The sequence below is a fragment of the Corythoichthys intestinalis genome, chromosome 20, assembly GCF_030265065.1.
Source record: "Corythoichthys intestinalis isolate RoL2023-P3 chromosome 20, ASM3026506v1, whole genome shotgun sequence".
NCBI lineage: Eukaryota > Metazoa > Chordata > Actinopteri > Syngnathiformes > Syngnathidae > Corythoichthys > Corythoichthys intestinalis.
Window position 1 is genome coordinate 35,139,987 of NC_080414.1, and position 25,225 is coordinate 35,165,211.

General features: G+C 38.3%; 2 protein-coding genes across 3 annotated transcripts in view; one reads left to right on the top strand and one right to left on the bottom strand.

Moving 5' to 3' along the window:
* LOC130908455 (guanine nucleotide exchange factor VAV3) overlaps nt 1-21,195 on the bottom strand; it is a 282,969-nt gene extending 261,774 nt beyond the window's left edge. For both annotated transcript variants that reach the window (XM_057823892.1, XM_057823893.1), the window contains exon 1: nt 20,827-21,195. In XM_057823892.1, the coding sequence (XP_057679875.1) occupies nt 20,827-21,033 (207 nt within the window). In that variant the 5' untranslated portion in view covers nt 21,034-21,195. The remainder of the gene's footprint in view (nt 1-20,826) is intronic.
* Nucleotides 18,557-25,225, top strand: part of LOC130908456 (crystallin J1A-like) — a 71,127-nt gene continuing 64,458 nt past the window's right edge. Inside the window, exon 1 of the mRNA XM_057823894.1 lies at nt 18,557-18,623. The gene's annotated coding sequence lies outside the window, so the exon portion shown is untranslated. The remainder of the gene's footprint in view (nt 18,624-25,225) is intronic.

The following is a 25,225-nucleotide window of genomic DNA, read 5'->3' on the forward strand; positions in this document are numbered from 1 at the left end:
AGACGGCCGCAGCTTAGAGGAGGCGGGCCAGCCGACATGTAAAACATGTTTGCGGAGGGTGCCTGCCGAGGAGGCAATACCTCCAATATGATTTCGCATTTATACAATTTAAAGGAACCAGCTATGAGAATTAACTCCAGCATGTTTAGTGTGTCTAGCGGTGGTTATAATGTGTTTTTTTTTTTTCTCAGGCAACTATCTGTGTTGAGAAAGAGTGTGATTATATAATGTAAACATGATAGGAGTCATACCCATACTTTTTATGGAAGATAATTCCATTATTTTTTTTCTGATGGTAATAATTTTGAGCTGTGGCTGTAGGTTTTGGCTCAGATAACGCCTTTTAGATAACGCCTTTTCTGTCAACAGTTAGTAGCTAGCAAGGTGACAGGTGGTGACCATGTTATTAACAAAAAACAACTTTTCAACATTTGTATTTTATGCCCAAAGGTAAATACACTATTGTTTCTATATGTTTTATTTAATGATTTATTTGTAACAAAAAATGAATCTACCAAAACATCCCCCCCAACACCAGGGGGCGCTGCAGCACCCTCACCGCCCCACTTCCCGTGCCACTGCATTCTGTAGATTAAACCATAGACTTCATAATGGATTGATGGGTCAGATCAGTCATGCGCTGCGCCTCACATTCAAGTAGGAGGCCGCTCACATCAAGGGGAGCTATTCACAAACACACGCACGCAGCAATCTAACATCGGAATTCTGTTGAAAAGTATGAAAGCTGTAACGCATACAAAAAGGAGTGATTTGTTCGAGGATTCAAGCAAGGTAATTATTATAATTATTATATTTTTTCGTACCATGCATGCATTTTGAAACGTTGTGAAAAAAATCAATGGGAGAAATTAGCCGCTACTGCATTGGCACTATAGTTCGCAATATTTATGTAAAATAAATGCTACCTGCACGGTTTGCTTTTAACCAAGAATCGAGACTTTTTTACGTCCATATCTATAAAGAATTCATGGATTCAAGCAATTATGCACAAGAATTTTCACTGGAAAAGCTCTGTTTACATAAGGCGGCCGCTAGCTACGTTTACTAACAGACTAGCATCGTACTTCGACATGTTTACGTAAAATAAATCCTAACTGCATGTTTTTGTTTTTGTTTTGTTTTTTGCTTTTAACCAATAATCAAGACTGTTTTACGTCCATATCTATAAAAAATTCGGGGATTTAAGCATTTATTCACAAGATCTTTGACTGGAAAAGCTCTGTTTACATCAGGCATCCACTAGCTACATTCACTCACAGACTAGCATTGTACTTCGACATATTTACGTAAAATAAATGCTAACTAGCTTTCTTTTCTTTAACCAAGAATCGAGACTGTTTTACGTCCATATTTATAAAGTATTCGGGGATTTAAGCATTTATTAACAAGAATTTTTACCGGAAAAGCTCTGTTTACATAAGGCGGCCGCTAGCTACATTTACTAACAGACTGGCATTGTACTTCGACATATTTACATAAAATAAATGCTAACTGTACGGTTTTTTTTTTTTTTTTTTTTTTTGCTTTTAATTAAGAATCAAGACTGTTTTACGTCCGTATCTATAGAGAATTCTGGGATTTAGGCGTCTATTCACAAGAACTTTCACCGGAAAAGCTCTGTTTAAATAAGGCGGCCGCTAGCTACATTTACTAACAGACTAGCATTGTACTTCGACATCTTTACGTAAAATAAATGCTAATTGCACTTTTTGTTTTTGCTTTTAACCAAGAATCGAGACAGTCTTACGCCCATATCTATAAAGAATTCAGGGATTTAAGCATTTATTCACAGGAATTTTCCCCGGAAAAGCTCTATTTACACAAGGCGACCGCTAGCTACATTCACTAACAGACTAGCATTGTACTTTGACATATTTACGTAAAATAAATGTTAACTGCACGTTTTATTTTTTTATTTTTTTTTTATTTTATTTTTTTTTTTTTTTTGCTTTTAACCAAGAATTTAGACTGTTTTACGTCCATTTCTACAAAGAATTTGGGGATTTAGGCATTTATTCACAAGAGCTTTCACCAGAAAAGTTCTGTTTACATAAGGTGGCCACTAGCTACATTTACTAACAGACTAGCATTGTACTTCGACATATTTATGTAAAATAAATGCTAACTGCACTTTTTTTTTTTTTTTTTCCTTTTAACTAAGAATCGAGACTGTTTTACGTCCATATCTATGAAGAATTCAGGGATTTAAGCATGTATTCACAAGAATTTTAAACGAAAAAAGCTCTTTGTCTGTGATTCCACTCGGTCAGCTTTGACGGCCTCCCCAACAATGCAGGCCCCCTATTTATCGGCCCCGTGTCCCGTCAATACATTATAAAGTCTATGATTGAGCAATGTAGATTTAAAACTCCAAAGTATTTTTTGTTTTTTTTACCCGTGAAATTTATACTGGGCCACCGCAGATCAATACTGGGGCACGTGCCCCAGTGAAATATATCTGGTGACGCCCATGCCGCAAACCAAAATGACTTTGACACCCCTGCATTACACAATACATTAAGCCCATGTCATTCAACATTCAAGTCTCGCTGTACTGACAATAAAGCGCTCATGGGTTAGCTTTTCTGTGAAATACTCGCAATTCCACTGTCCTGCTACTACTGTATAAAAGATCCATACTTTTACTGCCTACATAGTACATGCGATCCAAATTAACAACACAGCTGCGAATTTTGACAGGCGTTCCTGCCCTCAAATGAACTCACATATCTATCAGAAACCAAAGGAAAAGAAACATTCATCCTCATCAAACGTCTGCCATTCATTTTCTAACGTTTGTCTGTAAAAGTGACTTGCAAGCGTTGCAGGCTTTGAAGCACGACATGTGCAGGGCTCACTGTTTGAAAAGTTTTCCCCTCAAGTGTTAGACATCACAGTTTTTGGTGTCTGTTTGATTAAATATACATCGTGACCATTTATTATGTATAATCCTGTTCTCAAACTGTACAAAAGTAATCAGCAACACTATGCTCTGTTTGCAGCATACCGTGAACTACCTGCTGTGTAGATATCTGCAATGACTAGCATGTCTGGTTATATAAATGTTTAAAAGAAGTCATCATGCTATCTTTTTGTTGGTTAAGAATGTCTTGATATTGTAATAATATGCATGTCTTTGAACTCCCCCTGTTCTGTTTGATGCTCTTAGAATTAGACCACACTCTTGCTGGGACGATGTCTTCTTGCTTTCACTTTCCAAAAATGAAGATCAAACCTTAGAAGGCGGCTCAGCACAAGCAAAGTATTTTTTTATTTCTTTGTGAAGAGAGGTGGATTTTCTCTTCATTGTGTCTGTGCTTCATTGAGGGCATGTTTAGTTTCACTTCCTTCCTCTATTCTGTTTCCTGATTTTCTGTGCTGTCGCTGGTCTGTGTGGGAGATGTGTTCAGCTTTTGTAAGGGTTGCGACAATGTTCTATGAACAGAAAGGTAACCTCCCAAAGGCAGAAAGCGGAAAAAAACTTGTAGTTTATTTGTGTACTTATACAAATCTGTGTTTCATAAACTCCTAAATGTTTCTGGTAAAATTAAAATGTGGAAGTTACTGTACTTGTCTAGACCTTATAATTGAATAAACAGGCTTGTAAAACTATGATGAAAGGGGCCATGTTTGTTCCGAGCTGAAAATTCTATAGTAAAAGTTTTTAGCAGCACTTGAAAACAACCTATCATACTATACACCAATGCATCCATTCACACATACAACATATTAGGGGCAAGGGCATAGGCTTGCGTTGGGACGGTAGGGACACAACACTACCAACTTTTCAGGAAGCTTAAATTGTCCCCACCAACTTGTAAGCAACCTTATATGCATTTTATAATGAGTTCAGTTATATACGTCATTTAGATTGTCTTCCCATATATTGTAAGGATAGAATTGACCCTACCATTATTAAGTGAATTATATTTGTAATGTTCAAACTTACATTTATCCCTTTTCACTTGCTGAATGCTCCGGTCCATTTTTACCCCCGCTCAAACTCACGTTTGATCGGCTGTTGACTTGACACCCCCCCAACACACACATACACACATACCCCCGAAAGAAATCCATGTCGACAACATGCTGATTCCTCCGCCCCCTTCGAAGGAGAGGATATTAAAGTTTGATTTTTTTTCCCGGCTAGCACTAGCCACTGTAAGTAATTTAAAAAAACACCAATGTTGTGGAGGTGGGAAACACACCACTAATTTTGCTACTGAAAGTCCGACCTGCATCAGAGTTAGCATAACATTAAACTGTGTGAACTTGCTAACCTGAAAAACTCGAGTAGGAAGCTGCTTAGAAAGAAGCGTCCTTCTGTTTATGTTTTCAGCTGTTAACATTAGTTAAACTGTGAGAAATGTAGTGAACTCTCCTGAAGACTATAGAACTAGAAAAACATTAGCAAGAAGCTGCTTAGAGAGAGAGGGGTGCTGCATAACCTCATATGTTGCTCAGACAACACAACATACAGTACATACATCATAATCATCATTAACATAACAATTTACATTTTAAAAAAAAAAAAAAATATATATATATATATATATATATATATATATATATATATATATATATATATATATATATATATATATTAGGCCTGTCAAAATTATCGCGTTAACGGGCGTTAATTAATTTTTTAAATTAATCACGTTAAAATATTTGACGCAATTGACGCACTAGGCCCGCTCAGACAGATTTAAATGTCAGTACAGTGAAAGGCCAACTTGTTAATTGTGTTTTATGGAGTTTTTCCGCCCTCTGCTGGCGCTTGGGTGTGACTTGCATATATTATGTGGCGTAATGTCGCCCTCTGCTGGCGATTCAGTGCAGCTGATTATTTGGGTTTCGCCGCGCTTTTCTGACGTGATTATATGTCGACGCGAACTCACACTAATAGACAGTGCTATTCAGACCAGCTAACGGCCGCATCCAGTATTCAGTGGCAGTTCTCATAGCTCCATCACACTGTTTGTGTCTAATATATGCATCGCTTGTGAGTTATATTCTTCCTTTGTTTATATTCATGAGCATTAGATAGTTATTGATCATGTGTATTTGTATTTGTATTTGTATTGTATTGTATCATGTGTGTATATATATATATATATATATATATATATATATATATATATATATATATATATATATATATATATATATATATTAGGGCTGTCAAACGATTAAAATTTTTAATCGAGTTAATTACAGCTTAAAAATTAATTAATCGTAATTAATCGCAATTCAAACCATCTATAAAATATGCCATATTTTTCTGTAAATTATTGTTGGAATGGAAAGATAAGACAAGATGGATATATACATTCAACATACGGTACATAAGGACTGTATTTGTTGATTATAACAATAAATCAACAAGATGGCATTAACATTATTAACATTCTGTTAAAGTGATCCATGGATAGAAAGACTTGTAGTTCTTAAAAGATGAATATTAGTACAAGTTATAGAAATGTTATATTAAAACGCCTCTTAATGTTTTCATTTCAATAAAATTTGTAAAATTTTCAATCAAAAAATAAACTAGTAGCCCTATTCTGTCCTCAATGTGTGTGAATACACAAATTGACAGATATCGAACATAAGTTCCAAAAAGAAATCAGACGGTGTGGCAAAGTTGCATGGGCTTTACTGAAGTCATCTCTTTTTGACAGGAGCACCTTTCTTGTATTTTTGTAAAACTGAAAATAACAAGGCAATGTGTCAATAACTTGCATAAATCACAAAATAACATAAAATGTACACACACGTGTCCATTTGAGCAGTAGCACTAGCCAATTAGCTCACAAGCATCTAACAATGTAACTGCATTTCACCATATATGTGAACAAATTCAAATACACATGATCAATAACTATCTAATGCTCATGAATATAAACAAAGGAAGAATATAACTCACAAGCGATGCATATATTAGACACAAACAGTGTGATGGAGCTATGAGAACTGCCACTGAATACTGGATGCGGCCGTTAGCTGGTCTGAATAGCACTGTCTATTAGTGTGAGTTCGCGTCGACATATAATCACGTCAGAAAAGCGCGCCGAAACCCAAATAATCAGCTGCACTGAATCGCCAGCAGAGGGCGACATTACGCCACATAATATATGCAAGTCACACCCAAGCGCCAGCAGAGGGCGGAAAAACTCCATAAAACACAATTAACAAGTTGGCCTTTCACTGTACTGACATTTAAATCTGTCTGAGCGGGCCTAGTGCGTTAATTGCGTCAAATATTTTAACGTGATTAATTTAAAAAATTAATTAACGCCCGTTAACGCGATAATTTTGACAGGCCTAATATATATATATATATATTTATATATATTCTTTTTTTTTATGTGTGAGGGGGGTGCCTCGAGCTACCGACACTAGCGTTGCAATTGACGTAATGAGCACCCCAATGTAGCATATCAATTAATTAGGTTTATATTCGGGGGAAATGTAGCCCTGACCCTTGTTCACCCAATCGGTTTGGTCTTACACTGCTGGCCAAAGGTATTGGCACCCCTACAATTCTGTCAGATAATGCTCAATATCTCGAATGATTTTCTCCAGAAAATGATAACATTTACAAATGCTTTGGTAGTAATATCTTCATTTATTTTGTTTGCAATGAAAATACACAGAAGAGAATGGGAAAACAAATAAATCATTATCATTTAACACAAAATTCCAAAAATGGGCCAGACAAAAGTATTGGCCCCCTCAGTGTAATACTTGGTAGCACAACCTTTAGACAAAATGACTGCGAACAACCGCTTCCGGTATCCATCAATTAGTTTCTTAGAATGCTCTGCTGGAATTTTAGACATTTTTCTTTGGCCAACTGCTCCAGGTCTCTTACATTTGAAGGGTTCCTTCTCCAAACTACCATTTTCAGATCTCTCCATAGGTGTTCAATGGAATTCAGCTCTGTACTCATTGCTAGACACTTTAGAAGTCTCCAGTGCTTTCTCTCAAACCATTTTCTAGTGCTTTTTGAAGTGTGTTTTAGGTCATTATCCTGCTGGAAGTCCCATGACCTCTGAGAGAGACCCAGCTTTCTCACACCGGGCCCTACATTATGCATCAAAATTTGTTGTTAGTCTTCAGACTTTATAATGTCATGCCCACGGTCAAGCAGTCCAGTGCCAGAGGCAGCAAAGCAACCCCAAAACATCAGGGAACCTCCGCCATGTTTGACTGTGGGGACCGCGTTCTTTTCTTTGAAGGCCTCGTGTTTTTTCCTGTAAACTGTATATTGATGCCTTTTCCCAAAAACCTTTACTTTTGTCTCATCTGACCAGAGAACATTCTTCCAAAACGTTTTTGGCTTTCTCCGGTAAGTTTTGGCAAACTCCAGCCTGGCTTTTTTTTTTATCTCTGGGTCAGAAGTGGGGTCTTCCTGGGTATCCTACCACAGAGTACCTTTTCATTCAGCCGCCGATGGATAATACGGGTTGACACTGTTGTACCCTCGGACTGCAGGACAGCTTGAACTTGTTTGGATGTTAGTCGAGGTTCTTTATCCACCACCCGCACAATCTTTTGTTGAAGTCTCTCGTCAATTTTTCTTTTCCGTCCACATCTAGGGAGGTTAGCCACAGTGCCCTGGGCTTTACACTTATTGATGACACTGCGCACGGTAGACACAGCAACATTCAGATCTTTGGAGATGGACTTGTAGCCTTGAGATTGCCCATGCTTCCTCACAATTTTGCCTATCAAGTCCTCAGACAGTTCTTTGGTCTTCTTTCTTTTCTCCATGCTTAATGTGGTACACAAAGGGACACAGGACAGAGGTTGAGTCAACTTCAATCAATTTTAACTGGCTGCAAGTGTGATTTAGATATTGCCACCACCTGTTATTTGCCACAGCTAAGTAGCAGGTGCTGTTAATTACACAAATTAAATAGGCATCACATGATTTTTCAAAGGGTCCGGCCCATTTTTGGAATTTTGTGTAAAATGTAGGGCTGTCAAAATTATCGCGTTAACGGGCGTTAATTAATTTTTTAGATTAATCACGTTAAAATATTTGACGCAATTAACGCCGATGCCCCGCTCAGAGAGATTTAAATGGCAGTACACAGTGAAACGCTCACTTGTTGTATTTTATGGAGTTTTGCCGCCCTCTGCTGGCGCTTGGGTGCGACTGATTTTAATAGGCTGAGCATGACCCATGAGCATTGTGTAAGTAATTATTGACAGCAACAATCGCGGGCTACTAGTTTATTTTTTGATTGAAAATTTTACAAATTTTATTGAAATGAAAACATTAAGAGGCGTTTTAATATAACATTTCTATAACTTGTACTAATATTCATCTTTTAAGAACTACAAGTCTTTCTATCCATGGATCACTTTAACAGAATGTTAATAATGTTAATGCCATCTTGTTGATTTATTGTTATAATCAACAAATACAGTCCTTATGTACCGTATGTTGAATGTATATATCCATCTTGTGTCTTATCTTTCCATTCCAACAATAATTTACAGAAAAATATGGCATATTTTATAGATGGTTTGAATTGCGATTAATTGCGATTAATTACGATTAATTAATTTTTAAGCTGTAATTAACTCGATTAAAATTTTTAATCGTTTGACAGCCCTAGTAAAATGATAATGATTTAATTGTTTTTCTTTTCTCATTTGTGTTATTTCATTGCAAGCAAAATAAATGAAGATATTCTTACCAAAGCATTTCTAATTGCAATCATTTTCTGGGAGAAATTGAACATTATTTGACAGAATTGCAGGGGTGCCAATACTTTTGCCCGGCACTGTATTAATGTCCCATCCCGGGCAAATAATGTACATGCAGGTTATCATCCCTACCAATGTTGAGACCAAACCTACGCCCTTGATTAGGGATGTGACAAGATATCAAAATGGTGATATATTTTTTGATACTTTGTATCCCAAAAGGTTATCAATATGCTCCTGCCAAGAAACGATAAATAATGTTAAAAAGGTGTCGTTGTTTAAAAAAGTGGCTACCAAAATCTTTCACTAGAATAGTGTGTTTGATAACTCAATGGCTGCCATTGACGGCAGTAGACGCTCAATCCATTTAGACTGGGACGAGTGATTTAGGTGGTTACACTGCCCTATAGTGGCATCAGTGAATATGCCATAACTCGTCTAACACAGCTGAATCCATCAGCTCCCTGTTAAGACCAACGTAAGGTATGTTTTTGTTTATGCATTCGTTATTTAGTTTAACCCTTAGATGCATAAGTGGGTCGAAAATGACCCGGTGAGGTTGTTTTCTTGAAATATCTTCGGAATGAAAAATTGTTATCAATTCATATTCCAGGTATTCCTCAAAAAATATGTTTTTGATGTAATGCCATTCAAATTTTTGATGAACTTTTTATACATTTGAAGAAATTGTCATTTTTGTAATACTACCCTAAGCTTCCACAAGTGGGTCAAAAATGACCCACATGCATTTTCTATGGAATCCAATGACAATCTTTAATTCTTATCAACTTTGGCTGTCAGGAATAAATTTACCGTGGACCACACAGACTAGGTATGTAAAAAGTCAAATCCCTTAAGAAGACTATTTTACACGGCAAGAGCTGATACGTGTACTGTAAGTATTATGACCATTATTTTGTATTTTGTGTGTGTGTCTTTCATGACTCTTTATTATTATTTCAACAAATTAACCTACTTCATAACTAGCTAGCTAATAAGGCTAGGTTCAAACCGCAGGTCCTAATGCACAATTCCAATTTTTTTGTCATCTGTTTTTTTGGGGTACCCATTCAGACTGCCTTTGTCCATTGAGCCTGTTTAAGTATCACACATGCGCTCTATTTCGCAGTCCGAGATGCGCTGAGCAAACTGGTCCGCATGTGCAGGAGCATTGGAGCAGAGAGAAAACCGAGCATTGTCAGGCTTATTCTCAACCCATTTTATTTTATTATGACTGTTGTCAAGCCCGCTCCTTCCCCAAAAGCCGCGTTCAAGCTAGGCGCTAACGCTAATGCACAGCTGCACCGCTACCGATACACCCTATCTCTCTCGCTCTTTGCTGATGTTAATTGCTGCATGAATTCTAATTTGGGGTACTTGACAGTTCGGACCGCAGCCACATTCTGGGAAAATGTGGTCTAGAGGGGATTTTAACCACATACAAAAGTGACTTGGATCGAAATTGAAAATGGTCCACATTTATGTGACTTTTCCCGTTCAGTCGAGTCGGAAAAAGACGGAAAAAATCGGATTTGTGCTAGATTTACAGCTGAAATGGTCTTACAGATGTTGGATGATGGTGAGACGGGTGACGGGGTTGGACTCAAGTGTCCGAAATTTCTGATGATGAGGACTCAAACTATTGTCCAGGTGGCAGTGGCAGTTGGAAATCCAACTGAACAGGATCAATCTGACTCATAAGATTCCACTTATGTAACCTCTGAAGAAGAAAGTGTACAAATCATGGCCAACAGAATGAGTTGGTAGGGCTCTTACTATAGAGAGAATTACCTCCCATCCAGGGCAGAACACAGAGCCACAATATCCTCAGAAATCGGTCAGTTAAGTCTATTGCTGTTTTTTTTTTTTTGTGTTTGTTTGTTTGTTTGTTTGTTTGTTTGTTTGTTTTTTTCAAAAAAATTTTAATGGAATCATAAAGATACTTCAAGCATGAAATCATTCTTGTGTGGCCCTAAATTTCATACTAATTAATATACAACTGATTACTCTTCACCAAAATGGCATAAAAACACATTGGTTCTAATATGGGTCATTTTTAACCCACTTATGGAAGAGTGCAGGGTCCAGTAACTTGTGCATCTAAGGGTTAAAAGTATAGTTTGCAGTTCTTTGTGGGAATATGTGAACGATTTTCTAAGAGCATTGTTTAGTTAGCATTTTATAGTATTTAATCTAGCAGACTTTTGCTATATTCTTTTGTTGTACTTAGATGCTCATTTATTTACTGTATATCATTTGTAGCTAAGCTCAGGTATTTTAACTTGTTTTTAAACGCATTTATTGCTCTTGTGAAATGAAATGGAAGCAATTTTATTTCGTATGTGCATTTGATGCTCTTTTGAAAGTGTAATTTTGGCAAGCCAAATCAAATACTATTGCAAGCATAAACACTTGTTTTAAATATCCTAACATTTATTCTGCAACACATTAAATGTTCGTAATCCGATGACTCGATTATTCGAACTAACTAATTGGGAGATTAATCGATTAACTAAATAATCGATAGCTGTAGCCCTACAAGGTACTGTCTGTACTTCATCTCATAATTTTTGCAAGCAAGCAAGCAGACTGCTGTTGCTTTATTGTTGTTATAGCGTGACTCCCTTTCTTAGTTAACTCAAGCAAAACCACTGAACCACTGAAACATGAAGGGAAAAAAAGAGGCAACTTGTCCCAATGGCAAAATCAAACCCTCTGGAGCCTCTGATGCTTTAATTACGCAGCCCACACAAGCACAGTTGGGGCAAGTCCCTTCAGGGTTTTTTTTTTTTTTTTTTTTTTTGCATCCTTGGATATATGAGTCTGTAGGGACCCAGACAGTCTCTTTGTAGGCCCGTCCCACCACTGCCTTTGTCTTTCCATCTTCAAGGTCCCATGGGTAAGGCCGCAGTGGCGTCAATGTGTTGTTATTGGCCAGTGACAAAATAGCTGCCAGGAGCCTTCATGAATTATGCGCAGCAATAGGGAAATATAACTTGTCTCCACCCTCAATTATGTAAATGTAACTTAGAGAAAAGGAGAGAGTGACACTGATTTTCAACTAAACAGTGATGAACAAAGTCAGCACTCGGAATTATAGTGTTAATGTATGGATGAATTGTGGCCTAGCACAATGTAAGATTATTCAAAGTACAAATAAACAGTCATATGAAATGATGATGCATGTATGTACTCGTACTATTTATCATTTCTAGCCCATTTTGCCAGTCTAATTTCACTCTACATGTTGCACCACTACTAGCTCCCAGTGTGAGTAAGCCATTCAACCATGCATAAAGAAACTCTGCCTATAAATAACCCAGTCGTAGTCAGGTCAGGAACAGTGTATAAATTACAGTTCTTTTACAACATTATGTCACAACTGACACAAAACACTAAAACTCACTCGCTTTGATGTCTACCTTGGTAATTCTTACTATTAGCCGCAACCTTAACTTCTCGCAGTAAATGCCTCTCCTCTTACAGCCGTAATCAAGTTTTGCATGGTAAAAAGATCCTCCAGGAGCTGTTTCCATCACCATTGATGCACTTATAATAGCAAATGCTTATTTAAATCGTCCACTTGACCAGCTGGAGCTGACAAGCGGATACCCTGTTCGATTGTGAGAGACCAGTAACTGTGTATTATATTGACCCGGCCACTGAGGCATTGTGTTTGGAGAGCTTTTTCCAGGAAACAAGCCTAATACTACTCTCCATCCACGTGGCACTACGTCAATACAAATGATATTTTCTTTTTCCAATGTTTGTTACTCTGTCCAACCAAAGTAGCTCAACAGGCTTAGTAGGTGAGTTTTGCAGTCACTGTGTGTGGTCATTGAACCCAACACTCAATATTTATCTGGCCCGCTGTCATGTTATTGAGGGAAATGGTATCTGACAAATAGGAACCTTGTGGCCACGGCTCTCTATCATTCCATTTATTAGACAGTGAAACTGATTTAGTGCAACTACATGCTGTTGTTGTTGTTGTATTTAGCTGCAAATATGCAGAGGTGGGTAGCCCAAAAATTTACTCAAGTAAGAGTAGCATTACTTCTAAATAATACTACTCCCAACCTCTCCCTGCACTTTGATGGTCAGGCAGGGTACTGAAGTTGCTTATTAAAGGGCAGCTGAAGAGCTTTTCGAATTCCGGTGTAATTTTATGAATATAAACATTAGACGACTTCGTCAAATCAACCATGTCATTTTTAACGCGTAACTGCGAGGATAATTTGCGGGTTTTTTTTTTTTTAGTTTTTTTGCACCCTTCCTAAACCCAGAAGTGTGACGTAAATTTCTAAACGCAACAGAAGACAATCCACGACGAGCATAGCAGCAGCGATATCAATGCTATTTCCACTGAAAGTAGCCGTTCAGGATTGCTCTTTCGTGATGCTAACGATAGCATGGGCTCCCAGGAAAGATGATCAACAATTAATCCCTACATGTTGAACCTGAAGCATCAGATGACGATTCAGATTAATCAGCACAGTAGACATTGGTGACGACGCCAATTGACAGCTCAACATTCACGAATGAAAGAGTGGTAAGCCTGTGTTCAGCATCGTGATTTTTCGATGAGCCTTTCTTTTACCAGTCATTATGTGATATAATTACACTGTGAAATTACACTTGCAAAAGTGAGTACACCCCTTGCATTTCTGGAGATATTTAAGTATATCTTTTCATGGGACAACACTGACAAAATGATACTTTGACACAATGAAAAGTAGTCTGTGTGCAGCTTATATCATAGGGTTAATTTATTTTCCCCTCAAAATAACTCAAAATATAGCCATTAACATGTAAACCCCTGGCAACAAAAGTGAGTACACACCTATGAAAAAACGTACATCCTTAAATGTCCAAATTGAGTACTGCTTGTCATTTTCCCACCAAAATGTCATGTGACTCGTTACAGGAGTGCTGTCAACATTGCTGCAGAGATTGAAGAGGTGGGGGGTCAGCCTGTTAGTGCTTAGACCTTACGCCGCACTCTACATCAAATTGGTGTGCATGGCTGTCACCCCAGGAGGAGGCCTCTTCTGAAGACGGTTCACAAGAAAGCCCGCCCATCTCATCAGACAATTGGACATCGTTCCAGTAATCCATGTGCTTTGTTGACATGTCTTCGGCAAACTGTTTGTGGGCTTTCTTGAGCACCGTCTTCAGAAGAGGCTTCCTCCAATTGATCTCTATTATATAAGCTACACACAGACTACTTTTCATTGTGTCAAAGTGTCATTTTGTCAGTGTTGTCCCATGAAAACATATACTTAAATATCTGCAGAAATGCGAGGGGTGTACTCACTTTTGTGATACACTGTATATTAAACCAGAAAAGGTGAACATACTCACATTCCTGCATCATAACTTAAACTGAGAGAGAAATATTTAGAAAATGAGCAAGTCTTTAAAAATATTGAGATGGAGCTTTGAAGTCAGTGACGTGCCTGCAATATATACTATCTTACTGAATTTTATTTAGAAGTGTTTTACTTTATTATGGAAAATATTTTTGTTCTAATGTTTAACAACTTGAGCCATGGTTGTGGATTTATTTCAATTATATATAAAATATTTCAGTTGTTTATTTTTTGTTTTTGTTTTTTAACATTATATTCATGTTGATGTTCCAATATGCAAATATGTTATGCTGTTCAACTGGAATTTTTTTTAACCCCTACATCTCAAAATAACACATTTTAGAGCTATCATTTCAATGCTATTATACCGTGAAACCATGGTATTTTTGCTCAAGGTTATCATACCACCAAAATCTTATACCGGCACATGCCTAGTATCAACCTGAAAATTTTGTATCGAGAGACGTTCGTAAGAAGAGGTACCACTGCAGTTAATTGTATGTATGTGTATGGTGGTGGGTGTGTGTATGTGTTTCCATCCAATATATCATATTTGTGGAAAACCTGGCCCCTACTAAAAGCTTTGAACAGATTCCTTGGAGTGTCCTTTTTGTGCACCTAACTGTATAAACATATACTGCATCTAGTTGTATATGACATGTATTGTATACTTTGAATCAGTGGCGCCGTTAGGCATATTTTAGGGGAGCTACAGCCCCCCTAAAATATTCTCAAGGCCCTCTAAGTAATTTGGTGTTGTTTTATTTGTTTTTGTTTTTTTTTTATTACAAAAAGAATGCTGACATATTCACGATGAAGTTTCCAGAATATTAGTTTAAATCAATAATCATATAACTAGGGGTGTGACAAAATATCGAAATGATGATGTATCGTGATACTTTGTATCCCAAAAGGTTATCGATATGCTCCTGCCAAGAATCGAGATATCGTTTTAAAAATGTGTCAATGTGGTGTCAAAAGGTGTCCAAAAAAAAAAAAAAAGTGACCAACAAGTTGCCACCAAAATCTTCTACCATAATAGTGTCTAAGGTAACTAAGGCTGCCATTGACGGTGCTCGACGGTCAATCCATTTAGACTGGGAATGTTCGTTCATTCAAAATAGGGCTGCAGCTATCGATTATTTTAGTTGTCGATTTATCGATGAACTATTTAGTTCGAATATTTGAGTAATCGGATAAGGAACATAAAAATTTTTACCTGCGCTGAGCCTCACATGGTATATACATATACTGTATATATATATGTGTATATATATATATATATATATATATATATATATATATATATATATATATATATATTCAGAGAGAGAGAGAGAGAAAGAGGATCTATGTACAACAAAAGAACAATTGGCTAACTTAGATAGCAAAACGCCGCTAGCTTGAATGCTATAAGATGCTAACGCTTTTTTACAATGCTCTTAATAATAAATAATTAATTAATAATTAATTAATAATAAATCATTAGCCCAAACAAAAACTTAGCTTATGTTGGTCTTAACAGGGAGCAGATGGATTCAGCCATGTGAAATGAGGTACACTAGAGGGCTGTGTATCCACCCAAATCAACAAAAATAAATGCAAACACTTTCAAAACAAACCATTACAACGGAACTTTAATTAAACGAATACTCGAAGCAGCAAAATTTAATTTAAATCTTTCTTTCTAATCGAATACTCGAGTTAATCGAAACCAGAGCATTCGCAGTCATTCTGTCCGATTTTCGGGGCATTTACAGGTCACTTGCTGTTCATTTACAGGTCATTTCCTGACGAGTGTGAGTCACTGCCTTATCATTTGAGTGATTCCCAGGTCACTTCCTGTTCTGTAACACAAAATAAACAGGAAGTGACCCATAAAATACCCCAAAATCAACAGGAAGTAACTGAAAATCAACGGGTAAATGACCTTATATGGCCCAAAATTACCTTATTGCCTGGCATTGGCTGCCAATGACGGCCATAGACGTTCAATCCGTTTAAAGTCAGAGGGATGGCAGCGAATGAACAAATGTTCATCCGCTGTCACCCTCCCAGTTCAAATTGATTGGACGTCTACTAGTTATAAACTCATTCCAATTTACAGCAGAAGCTCATTTTTCCTGTTTATTAGTTGTTTATAGAATATCCTAGAATGATTTCCTGACCAATGTGTTGATAATCGTTGCATCGCCATATCGTCAGATCATCGTTATCGTGAGCTTTGATTTGCAAATCGTATCGTATCATGAGGTAACAAGAGGTTCCCAGTCCCACTCCTACATATAACCTATCATTATTAACTTAAATATGATCATAAATCTGTCAGTTTCCCCTCACTTCATATAGTATAGTAGAGAGCCGCCTCAGTGTTTAATTATCCAATCCATTCCACTTGTTCATATAGAGAATGCCTACATCACTGAAAATGCACTCCATGTTTTCACTGTGACCTTGCTCAAAGTCAGTACCAACCGGCGTGAGTGTATAATGGCGTTTTTTTTTTTTTTTTTTTTTTTTTATTAGTGAGTAATCTAATTAATTACTTTTACCATCTTTGCAACGCCGTTACCGTTACTGATGATGCGAAGGGGCACGTTTCTACACTTTGGTTGAATGAAAGGCAAGTTCTCTGATTTTTCCAGCTGTCTGGACAGAGCAGAGCATGAATAGATGGATGAAGGATGGACATAGGAAGGTTTTCCAAGAAAGTATTTATCACTGCTCGTAGTAACAGTTAGCTCCAGCCCCCGACTGACAGCAGAAAGTTAATAAACCAACTCCTCTGTGTTTGATAAATAAAAACCTGGCTTGCACACTACATATAATCTCTTTGCACGTCTTGCCTTTGTTGTTTTGCGGTCAAAAGTTATATCCCAGCTCTAAAATAACGCTGCTACTCAGCTGCTGCTAGCTAGTTAGTCTGAAATGCATTGTGAAGGTCGCAGTTGTTTATAGAGTTAAGTGTTTACTCCCATCTTTGGGCTGACTTCCTTCTGGAGTGTCAGCTGTGTTTCTCACTTTACGTATAGATGAGTACAGCAGCTGAGCTAATTCACATATGATTATCATCAGTGAATAATCAATATAGTACAATATAATATACTAATAATTAGGAGTGGGAACCTCTTGGTAGCTCACGATACGATACGATTTGCGATTCAAAGCTCACAATAACGATGATCTCACAATATGGCGATACAACGATTATCGATATATTGGTCAGGAAATCATTCTAGGATATTCTACAAGCAACTAATAAACAGAAAAACACAATTTTCATCCTGCATCTTTGTGTTTATCACTAGTAGACGTCCAATCCATTTGAACTGGGAGGGTGGCAGCGAATGTTCATTCAATGCCATCCCTCCCACTTCAAACGAATTGAACGTCTATGACAGTCAGTGGCAGCCAATGTCAGGCAATGAGGTAATCTTGGGCCATTTAAGGTCATTTACCTGTTGATTATCAGTTACTTCCTGTTGATTTTGGGGTATTTTATGGGTCACTTCCTGTTTATTTTGAGTTACAGAACAGGAAGTGATCTGGGAATCACCCAAATAAATAGGTAGTGATTCAAACTCAACAGGAAATGACCTGTAAATGCCCTAAAATCAACAGCAAGTGACCTGTAAATGCCCCGAAAATTGGACCGAATGACTGTGAATGCTCTGGCTTTGAATGAACGAACGTTCCCAGTCTAAATGGATTGGGCTTCGAGCACCGTCAGTGGCTGCCTTAGAGTTAACTGAGACACTATTATGGTGGAAGATTTTGGTAGCAACTTGATGGTTCTTTTTTTTTTTTTTAACTTTGACACACAAACGATATCTCGATTCTTGACAGAAGCATATCGATAACCTTTTGGGACTCAAAGCAGGCCCGGAGTGACTAATCGGGAGCTTCTGGACGATTCCAGAAGGGCCGGCCGGCCAGATGGGCCGGTCCGCGTTTTATTAAAAAAAAAAAAAAAAATTACACTGTTATCATTTTTTGTTTGATATTTATTTATGACAGTGTCACTGAGTATAACTTACATTCTGTTACCGCTGTCCCTGTGGGCCGTCTTAAAAAAAAAAAAAAAAACAGTATTATTTTTTTTTCCAGACTCATCCTCACGTGTGCAGACGAAAAATACAGCATGCAGCTCCGCCCCCTAATTGTAGTCTGTATTGAGCCAAATTAGCTGCTATCTCGGTGCTCGGATGGATAAAAAGAGCAAGGGTGGCGCTGAAAAATAAGAATTAAAAAGAGAAAAGCACTCGTGAAAGAATCGGCAAAATGCGCGAAAATAGCTAATTTTTTTCATGCAACGACCTTGCTGCCTCAAACTACAGAGGATTACAACGAAAGTGGTAAGGCCAGATGGCGAATAAAATGCAACTTGCACCGTGTGATACGACAATATGTAATTGTGGAAACTTTGGCTTCTTGTAGCACCTCACAAGGGATATGTAGCAGCAAGCATTAGCCATAATGAACACACCACAGGTGCAGAGCTGGAAGGTAGGATTTCCATGTCGTTCAGCGAGTGAACATTAGAATTAATATAATCAATTACGTGGCGTTTTTAAAGTGGAAATGGAAAATGGATAATAGTATCATTAGAAGTTGTTACAATGTGCAATACGTATTCTTTATTTTTCATATTGTTATGTTGCTATGTTTGTTTTATCTGTAAGCACTCATTTTGTTAATATTTGATGTTGCAGAAAAGGTCTTATTTATTCATTTATTTTGGGGCTGCCAAAATTATCGCGTTAACAGGCGGTAATTAATTTTTTTAATGAATCACGTTAAAATATTTGACGCTATTAACGCACATGCCCTGCTCAGACAGATTTAAATGACAGTACAATGACATGCCCACTTGTTAATTGTGCTTTATGGAGTTTTGCCGCCCTCCGCTGGCGTTTGGGTGCGACTGATTTTATAGGCTTCAGCACCCATGAGCATTGTGTAAGTAATTATTGACATCAACAATGGCGGGCTACTAGTTTATTTTTTGATTGAAAATTTTACAAATTTTATTAAAACGAAAACATTAAGAGGGGTTTTAATATAAAATTTCTATAACTTGTACTAACATTTATCTTTTAAGAACTACAAGTCTTTCTATCCATGGATCGCTTTAACAGAATGTTAATAATGTTAATGCCATCTTGTTGATTTATTGTTATAATAAACAAATACAGTCCTTATGTACCTTATGTTGAATGTATATATCCATCTTGTGTCTCATCTTTCCATTCCAACAATAATTTACAGAAAAATATGGCATATTTTATAGATGGTTTGAATTGCGATTAATTACGATTAATTTTTAAGCTGTAATTAACTCGATCAAAAATTTTAATCATTTGACAGGCCTAATTTATTTTTCAAATGTATCATTTAATATAGTTTTTTTTAAAATCCATTTTTAAATTTGTTCAAAATATGTTGTGTTGCACTTGTTAAAATAAAGCCACCTTGTTAAACAACCATGACCTGCACTGAATTGGAATACACAGAATTACAGTACACGGCTTTAGAGAACACTGAACTTAACACGTGTATGCATAATGACATAATTTTAAATGAGTGGGCCGGTCTGAGGCATGAAATTCCAGGGCCGAAAATGAGTCCCACTCCGGCCCTGACTCAAAGTATCATGATATATGACCATTTCGATATTTTGTCACACCCCTACTAATAATAAATAACACTCCACCACCTTTATTGACCTGTATGAGTATAGAGCAGAGTGACCAATTTGCCACTCTTAAAAACGGTATGATGATGGCAGTGTTTGATGCTTCCATTTACCAAGTAACTTGCATTTGTAGCCATTTTTTCCTGTTGTTCTACTATATTTAAAGAATGACTGAAACAACACCAACAACAATAATAATAATAATGAATAAACTATCTGTCTTTGTTAGCTGTTTGTGAAGTTTTGTGCCTGTACGCTACATTCACTTACATCCTGGTCATCCCCCCGCCCCCCACGTTCTCAAATCCGAGTGAGACCCGTGCTTTGAATGATGTGTGAATAAACTGAACTGAAACTGAAACTGAAATAAAAAAATGCCCATTAATCAATTAATCTTTGTTATGGGATCATTTTACCAATTTTATTAATTCACTGTGTGTGTATCTTCTGTATCATTTGTATTGTTCAAAGCAGGCAAAAGAGTATTTTCTTTAGGTTAACAAAGTCTTTCACAGACTTCTGGGTTCATTAGATATGATGGATTTGATTATCCCTGACTCCTGCACAAAATTTGTTTTACTAAACATCGATTTTTAAAATGATCTTCTCTCTAAGCAACAATCTGCGTTTCATGACATAGATACCAAACATGGTTGCATTCGGCGCTATACAGCAACCTGTCGCGCTCTACGGAGGTTTAAAATGTTGACTACTACAGTGGGATGGTTCGTAATTTCATGACTGAAAAAGATAGCGGGGGCGGTAATGGGCAACGCATCCAAATTAGCGCTAAAGTTAAAAATCCTTGAAAAATATCGAAACTGATAGTTATGTAACGCCTGATTGACTCTGCTGTCGGATCCACATATGGTTTGAATGTGTTGCTGTCTGTGAGTTTATTTGCTAACAGGTAATCGTAAAGTGGCACCATTGTGAAAGAAGTCTGGCGTTAGCGCTCCGGTGCTGTTTGACGGCGTCAAAGTAGCAAAGGACGCGGTGTCTCGCATATCTTACCTGTGACATTTGAGGTCGCAGGTTGATCTCCTTCAGGTTGATAGAGTGGGCCTTGAGGTTGTTGAGGAGGTGGCAGAGAAGCACCCCATCTCGCAAGGTTTGGGCCAAGTCGAATACTTGCGCAGTCTCCCACGTAACCCGATGATTTGCTGGAAGCACCTTGCAGTTGATCAACCACAGCGCGCACTGTCTCCAATACTCCATCATTACTACTCTATATTGAGCCGACAGAAGGACGAATTTGGGGTATTTGAGTGGACGAGCCTGGGCGGTGCGCCTTAAAGCGTGTCCATGTTCCGAAGCGAGGAAAACCACAGTCGCAGAGAGATGGGCTGTAGTCGAGTAAGGATGACAGCCGAGTGTGCTCGTATGACTGGATGGAGTAGTGCACGCTTCTCTCTCTGCTTCACCCTCCCTCTCTCGCTCGCTCTCTCTTCCCTCCCCCTCATCCTCTTCCGTTTGACACTGCATCACATTGCAGAAGCTCAGACTTCTGTATTATGAGTTTAACCTATCTCTGCCCCGTTCGTTTGAATCTAAATAGTTTTTCTGACTATTTAGGTAAATTCTCATTAAAGCAAATACATTGCTGGCAAAAGGTGTTGGTATCCCTGCAATTCTCTCAGATATTGCTCAATTTCTCCCAGAAAATAATTGCAATTACAAATGTTTTGGTTGTAATATCTTCATTTATATTGCTTGCAAAGAAAAAACACAAAAGAGAACAGGAAAAAAAAACAAGAAATCAGTTTACATTTTACACAAAAACTCCAAAAATGGGTTGGAAAAATGTTGGCACCCTTTGAAAAATCATGTGATGCTTCTCTAATTTGTGTAATTAAAAGCACCGGTGACTTACTTGTGGCACATAACAGGTGGTGGCAATAACTAAATCACACTTGCAGTTAAAATGGATTAAAGTTGACTCAACCTCTGTCCTGTGTCCTTGTGTGTACCACATTGAGCATGGTGAAAAGAAAGACCATAGAACTGTCTGAGGACTTGGGAAATAAAATTGTGAGGAAGCATGGGCAATCTCAAGGCTACAAGTCCATCTCCAAAGACCTGAATGTTCCTATGTCTACCGTGCGCAGTGTCATCAACAGTGTTGTTAATAACAGCGTTACTAATGGTGTTATTTTTTTCAGTAGTGAGTAATCTAATGAATTACATTTCTCATCTTGGCAACGCTGTTCCCATTACTGAGGCAGGAAAGGCGTGCGTTACTATGTTGGTTGACTGACGCGAGAAAAGTCTGAAAACGGAGACGAGAGAGCAGAGCAGGAGTGGGGAGGAGGCAAGGGAGGGTGACGCCGTTGGAAACGCGATGCTACTATGCTAGGTGGCTCCAATAATACCTGACTGTAGCCGATAGCCTACAAACTACGCTCACAGCTTGCTTCGGTAGATATCACATATATACAGAACTAGATGCAAATGACAGACACGGCTGCATTAGCCACATGTATGATAAAGAACTATATGTGTTAGTCAACAGCCGCCATCTTAATCCTCTGAGGAAGGCTCTGTTGTAACCTTCCTAGCGAACCAAGTAACTTTTTTATCTAAAATGCTCCTAAATCGGCAAAATCATGACTTAAATCTATCTTTAAATGTTGAAATAGTTTTAAAACTTACACATGTCAAAAGTACACAGAAGGTAACTAATGCAATAACGGGAGCAATTTTAACAACTTTAACTATTGATTCTTAACATTAAAGGTTACTATCTAGTTATGGCAATATCCGCAATACCCCTGTGTCTAGTTAAGTTTATGGTAAAGAATTGAGCTAGGGCCGATTGTCCCAAAAAACCCTTTAAACTTCACATTGTGTGACCTGTTTTTTTGTTTTGTTTTGTTTGTTTTTTTGTTTGTATTTGAAGAAAAAAACATGAAAATTATCACCAGTTACTTTGCCAAGAAGCTAATTACTCTTACATTCAGGTAACTCAGTTACGAACGCAATTACTTTTTGGGAGAATTAATTTGTAACTGTAATTAATTACTTTTTTAAAGTAAGATTAACAACACTGGTCATCAATAAGTTTAAAGCCCATGGCACTGTGCCTAACCTCCCTAGATGTGGACGAAAAGGAAAAATTGACGAGAGATCAACGAAAGATTGTGCGGATGGTGGAGAAAGAACCTCGACTAACATCCAAACAAGTTCAAGCTGTCCTGCAGTCCGAGGTACAACAGTGTCGACCCGTACTATCCGTCGGCGTCTGAATGAAAACGGACTTTATGGTAGGATACCGAGGAAGACCCAAATTCTGACCCAGAGACATAAAAAAGCCAGGCTGGAGTTTTCCAAAACTTACCTGAGAAAGCCAAAAATGTTTTGGAAGAATGATCTCCGGTCGGATGAGCCAAAGTAGAGCTTTTTGGGAAAAGACATCAACATAGAGTTTACAGAAAAAAAAAAACGAGGCCTTCAGAGAAAAGAACACGGTCCATTACCACAGTCAAACATGGCGGAGGTTCACTGTTGTTTTGGGGTTGCTTTGCTGCCTTTGGCACCGGACTGCTTGACCGTGTGCATGCCATTATGAAGTCAGAAAACTACCAACAAATCTTGCAGCATAATGTAGGGCCAGTGTGAGAAAGCTGGGTCTCCCTCAGAAGTCATGGGTCTTCCAGCAGGACAATGACTCAAAACACACTTCAAAAAGCACTAGAAAAGGGTTTGAGAGAAAGCACTGGAGACTTCTAAAGTGGCCAGCAATGAGTCCAGACCTGAATCCCATAGAACACCTGTGGAGAGATCTGAAAATGGCAATTTGGAGAAGGCACCCTTCAAATCTCAGAGACCTGGAGCAGTTGGCTCCAAAAAACTAAAATTCCAGCATAGCATTGTAAGAAACTCATGGATGGATACCGGAAGCAGTTGTTCGCAGTTATTTTATTTAAAGGTTGTGCTACAAAGTGTTAGGCTGTGGGTGCAAGTACTTTTGTCAGGCCCATTGTTTTGTGTATAAGGTAACACAGTAATACTTGAGGACCCCCTAGAATTAGATCTACCAGTCCATCTATGTTCGTACAAAGGGCATAGGTTTGCATAGGGACGGTAGGGACATAACACTACCACTTTTTCAGAATGCTCAAATTGTCTCCCCCACGAACTTTAAGCAACCTTATTTGCAGTATATAATGAGTTAAGTTATATAGGTAATTTAGATTGTATTCCCAAATGTTGTAGGGAAAGAATGGACGCTACCATAATTAAGTGAATTACAGTACTTTCATTATGTTCAGACGTACATTGACCCCTTTTCACTTGCTGAATGAGCCAGTCCATTTTTTCCCTTCAAACGCACGTTTGATTGGCTGATGACTTGACCACCACCCCAACACACATGCAGGCAATCACAGCCTCGACACAAATGAACATGCCGCCTCCTCCGCCACCTTCGAAGACGAGGAAAATTGGAAGTTTTTTCCGCTAGCACCAGCCACTGTAAGTGATGTAAAAAGACGTTAATATTGTGGAGATGGTGAACACACTACTAATTTTGCTACTGAAAGTCAGACTTGCATCAGAGTTAGCATAACATTAATCAGTGTGAAAGCAGCCCGAAGGAGCTTTGATTTTTTTAATGAGTTTGGCTGTGCTTGTGGACAAAAGCAGTAGTGTTTTACCTGAAGGAAGTCTCATTTTTTATTTCAGAAGTTTAAATTTATTTTGACAGACAATTTTGAGTGGTTTTAAGACAAATATTTATTTTTTTGTATTCCTAGATGATTAACAAATTTGTATTTTTTGTGTATGTTAATATAATGTTGTGCTTAAATATTGCAATTTAAATTTACCGGTACTAATAAAATCCAGACATTGTGTCCCCTCTTCCCATCCCTGAACGCTGGTTGCTGGGAGCGCGGGTGGCCCGGGGGACCACTCTGGATCCCGGGGGGGTGATGATGGCTCTTGTGCTGGGCTGCGCTTCCATCTCCCTGACCACCCTCCCTCCCCGGGCTGGCTGGGTGGGAGCCGTGGCCCTGGGTTGGCGCCCGTGCGGCATTTCCACTCGTCTGCTTGGCTGTCGCATGATTGGTTGGGCTTGCGTGCAGCTGGTTGTGATTGGGCGCGCTCGGGTGGGGGTTCCTGGTGCCGGGATTGGCGGTGGGGCGGCGTAGGGTCTGTTGCCAACGGGCTTACACTCACCAGGGATTCACACAATTACTGGGTTCAAGATCACAGTGCTGATTTGTGTACACTCTACCCCTCCCAATTACTTAGCTTATAGTCTCCCACAACCCCCCTCCCCTTCTTTCCCTGGTCAACAGGCTCCCCCACATGGTGTCAACCGGACATACATCTAACTGACGATAGCACCAACATATTAATAGTTAGTGTAGGCGTTCAGTATATTTCTTGTTGTTGCCTTTCTTTTCTTTCT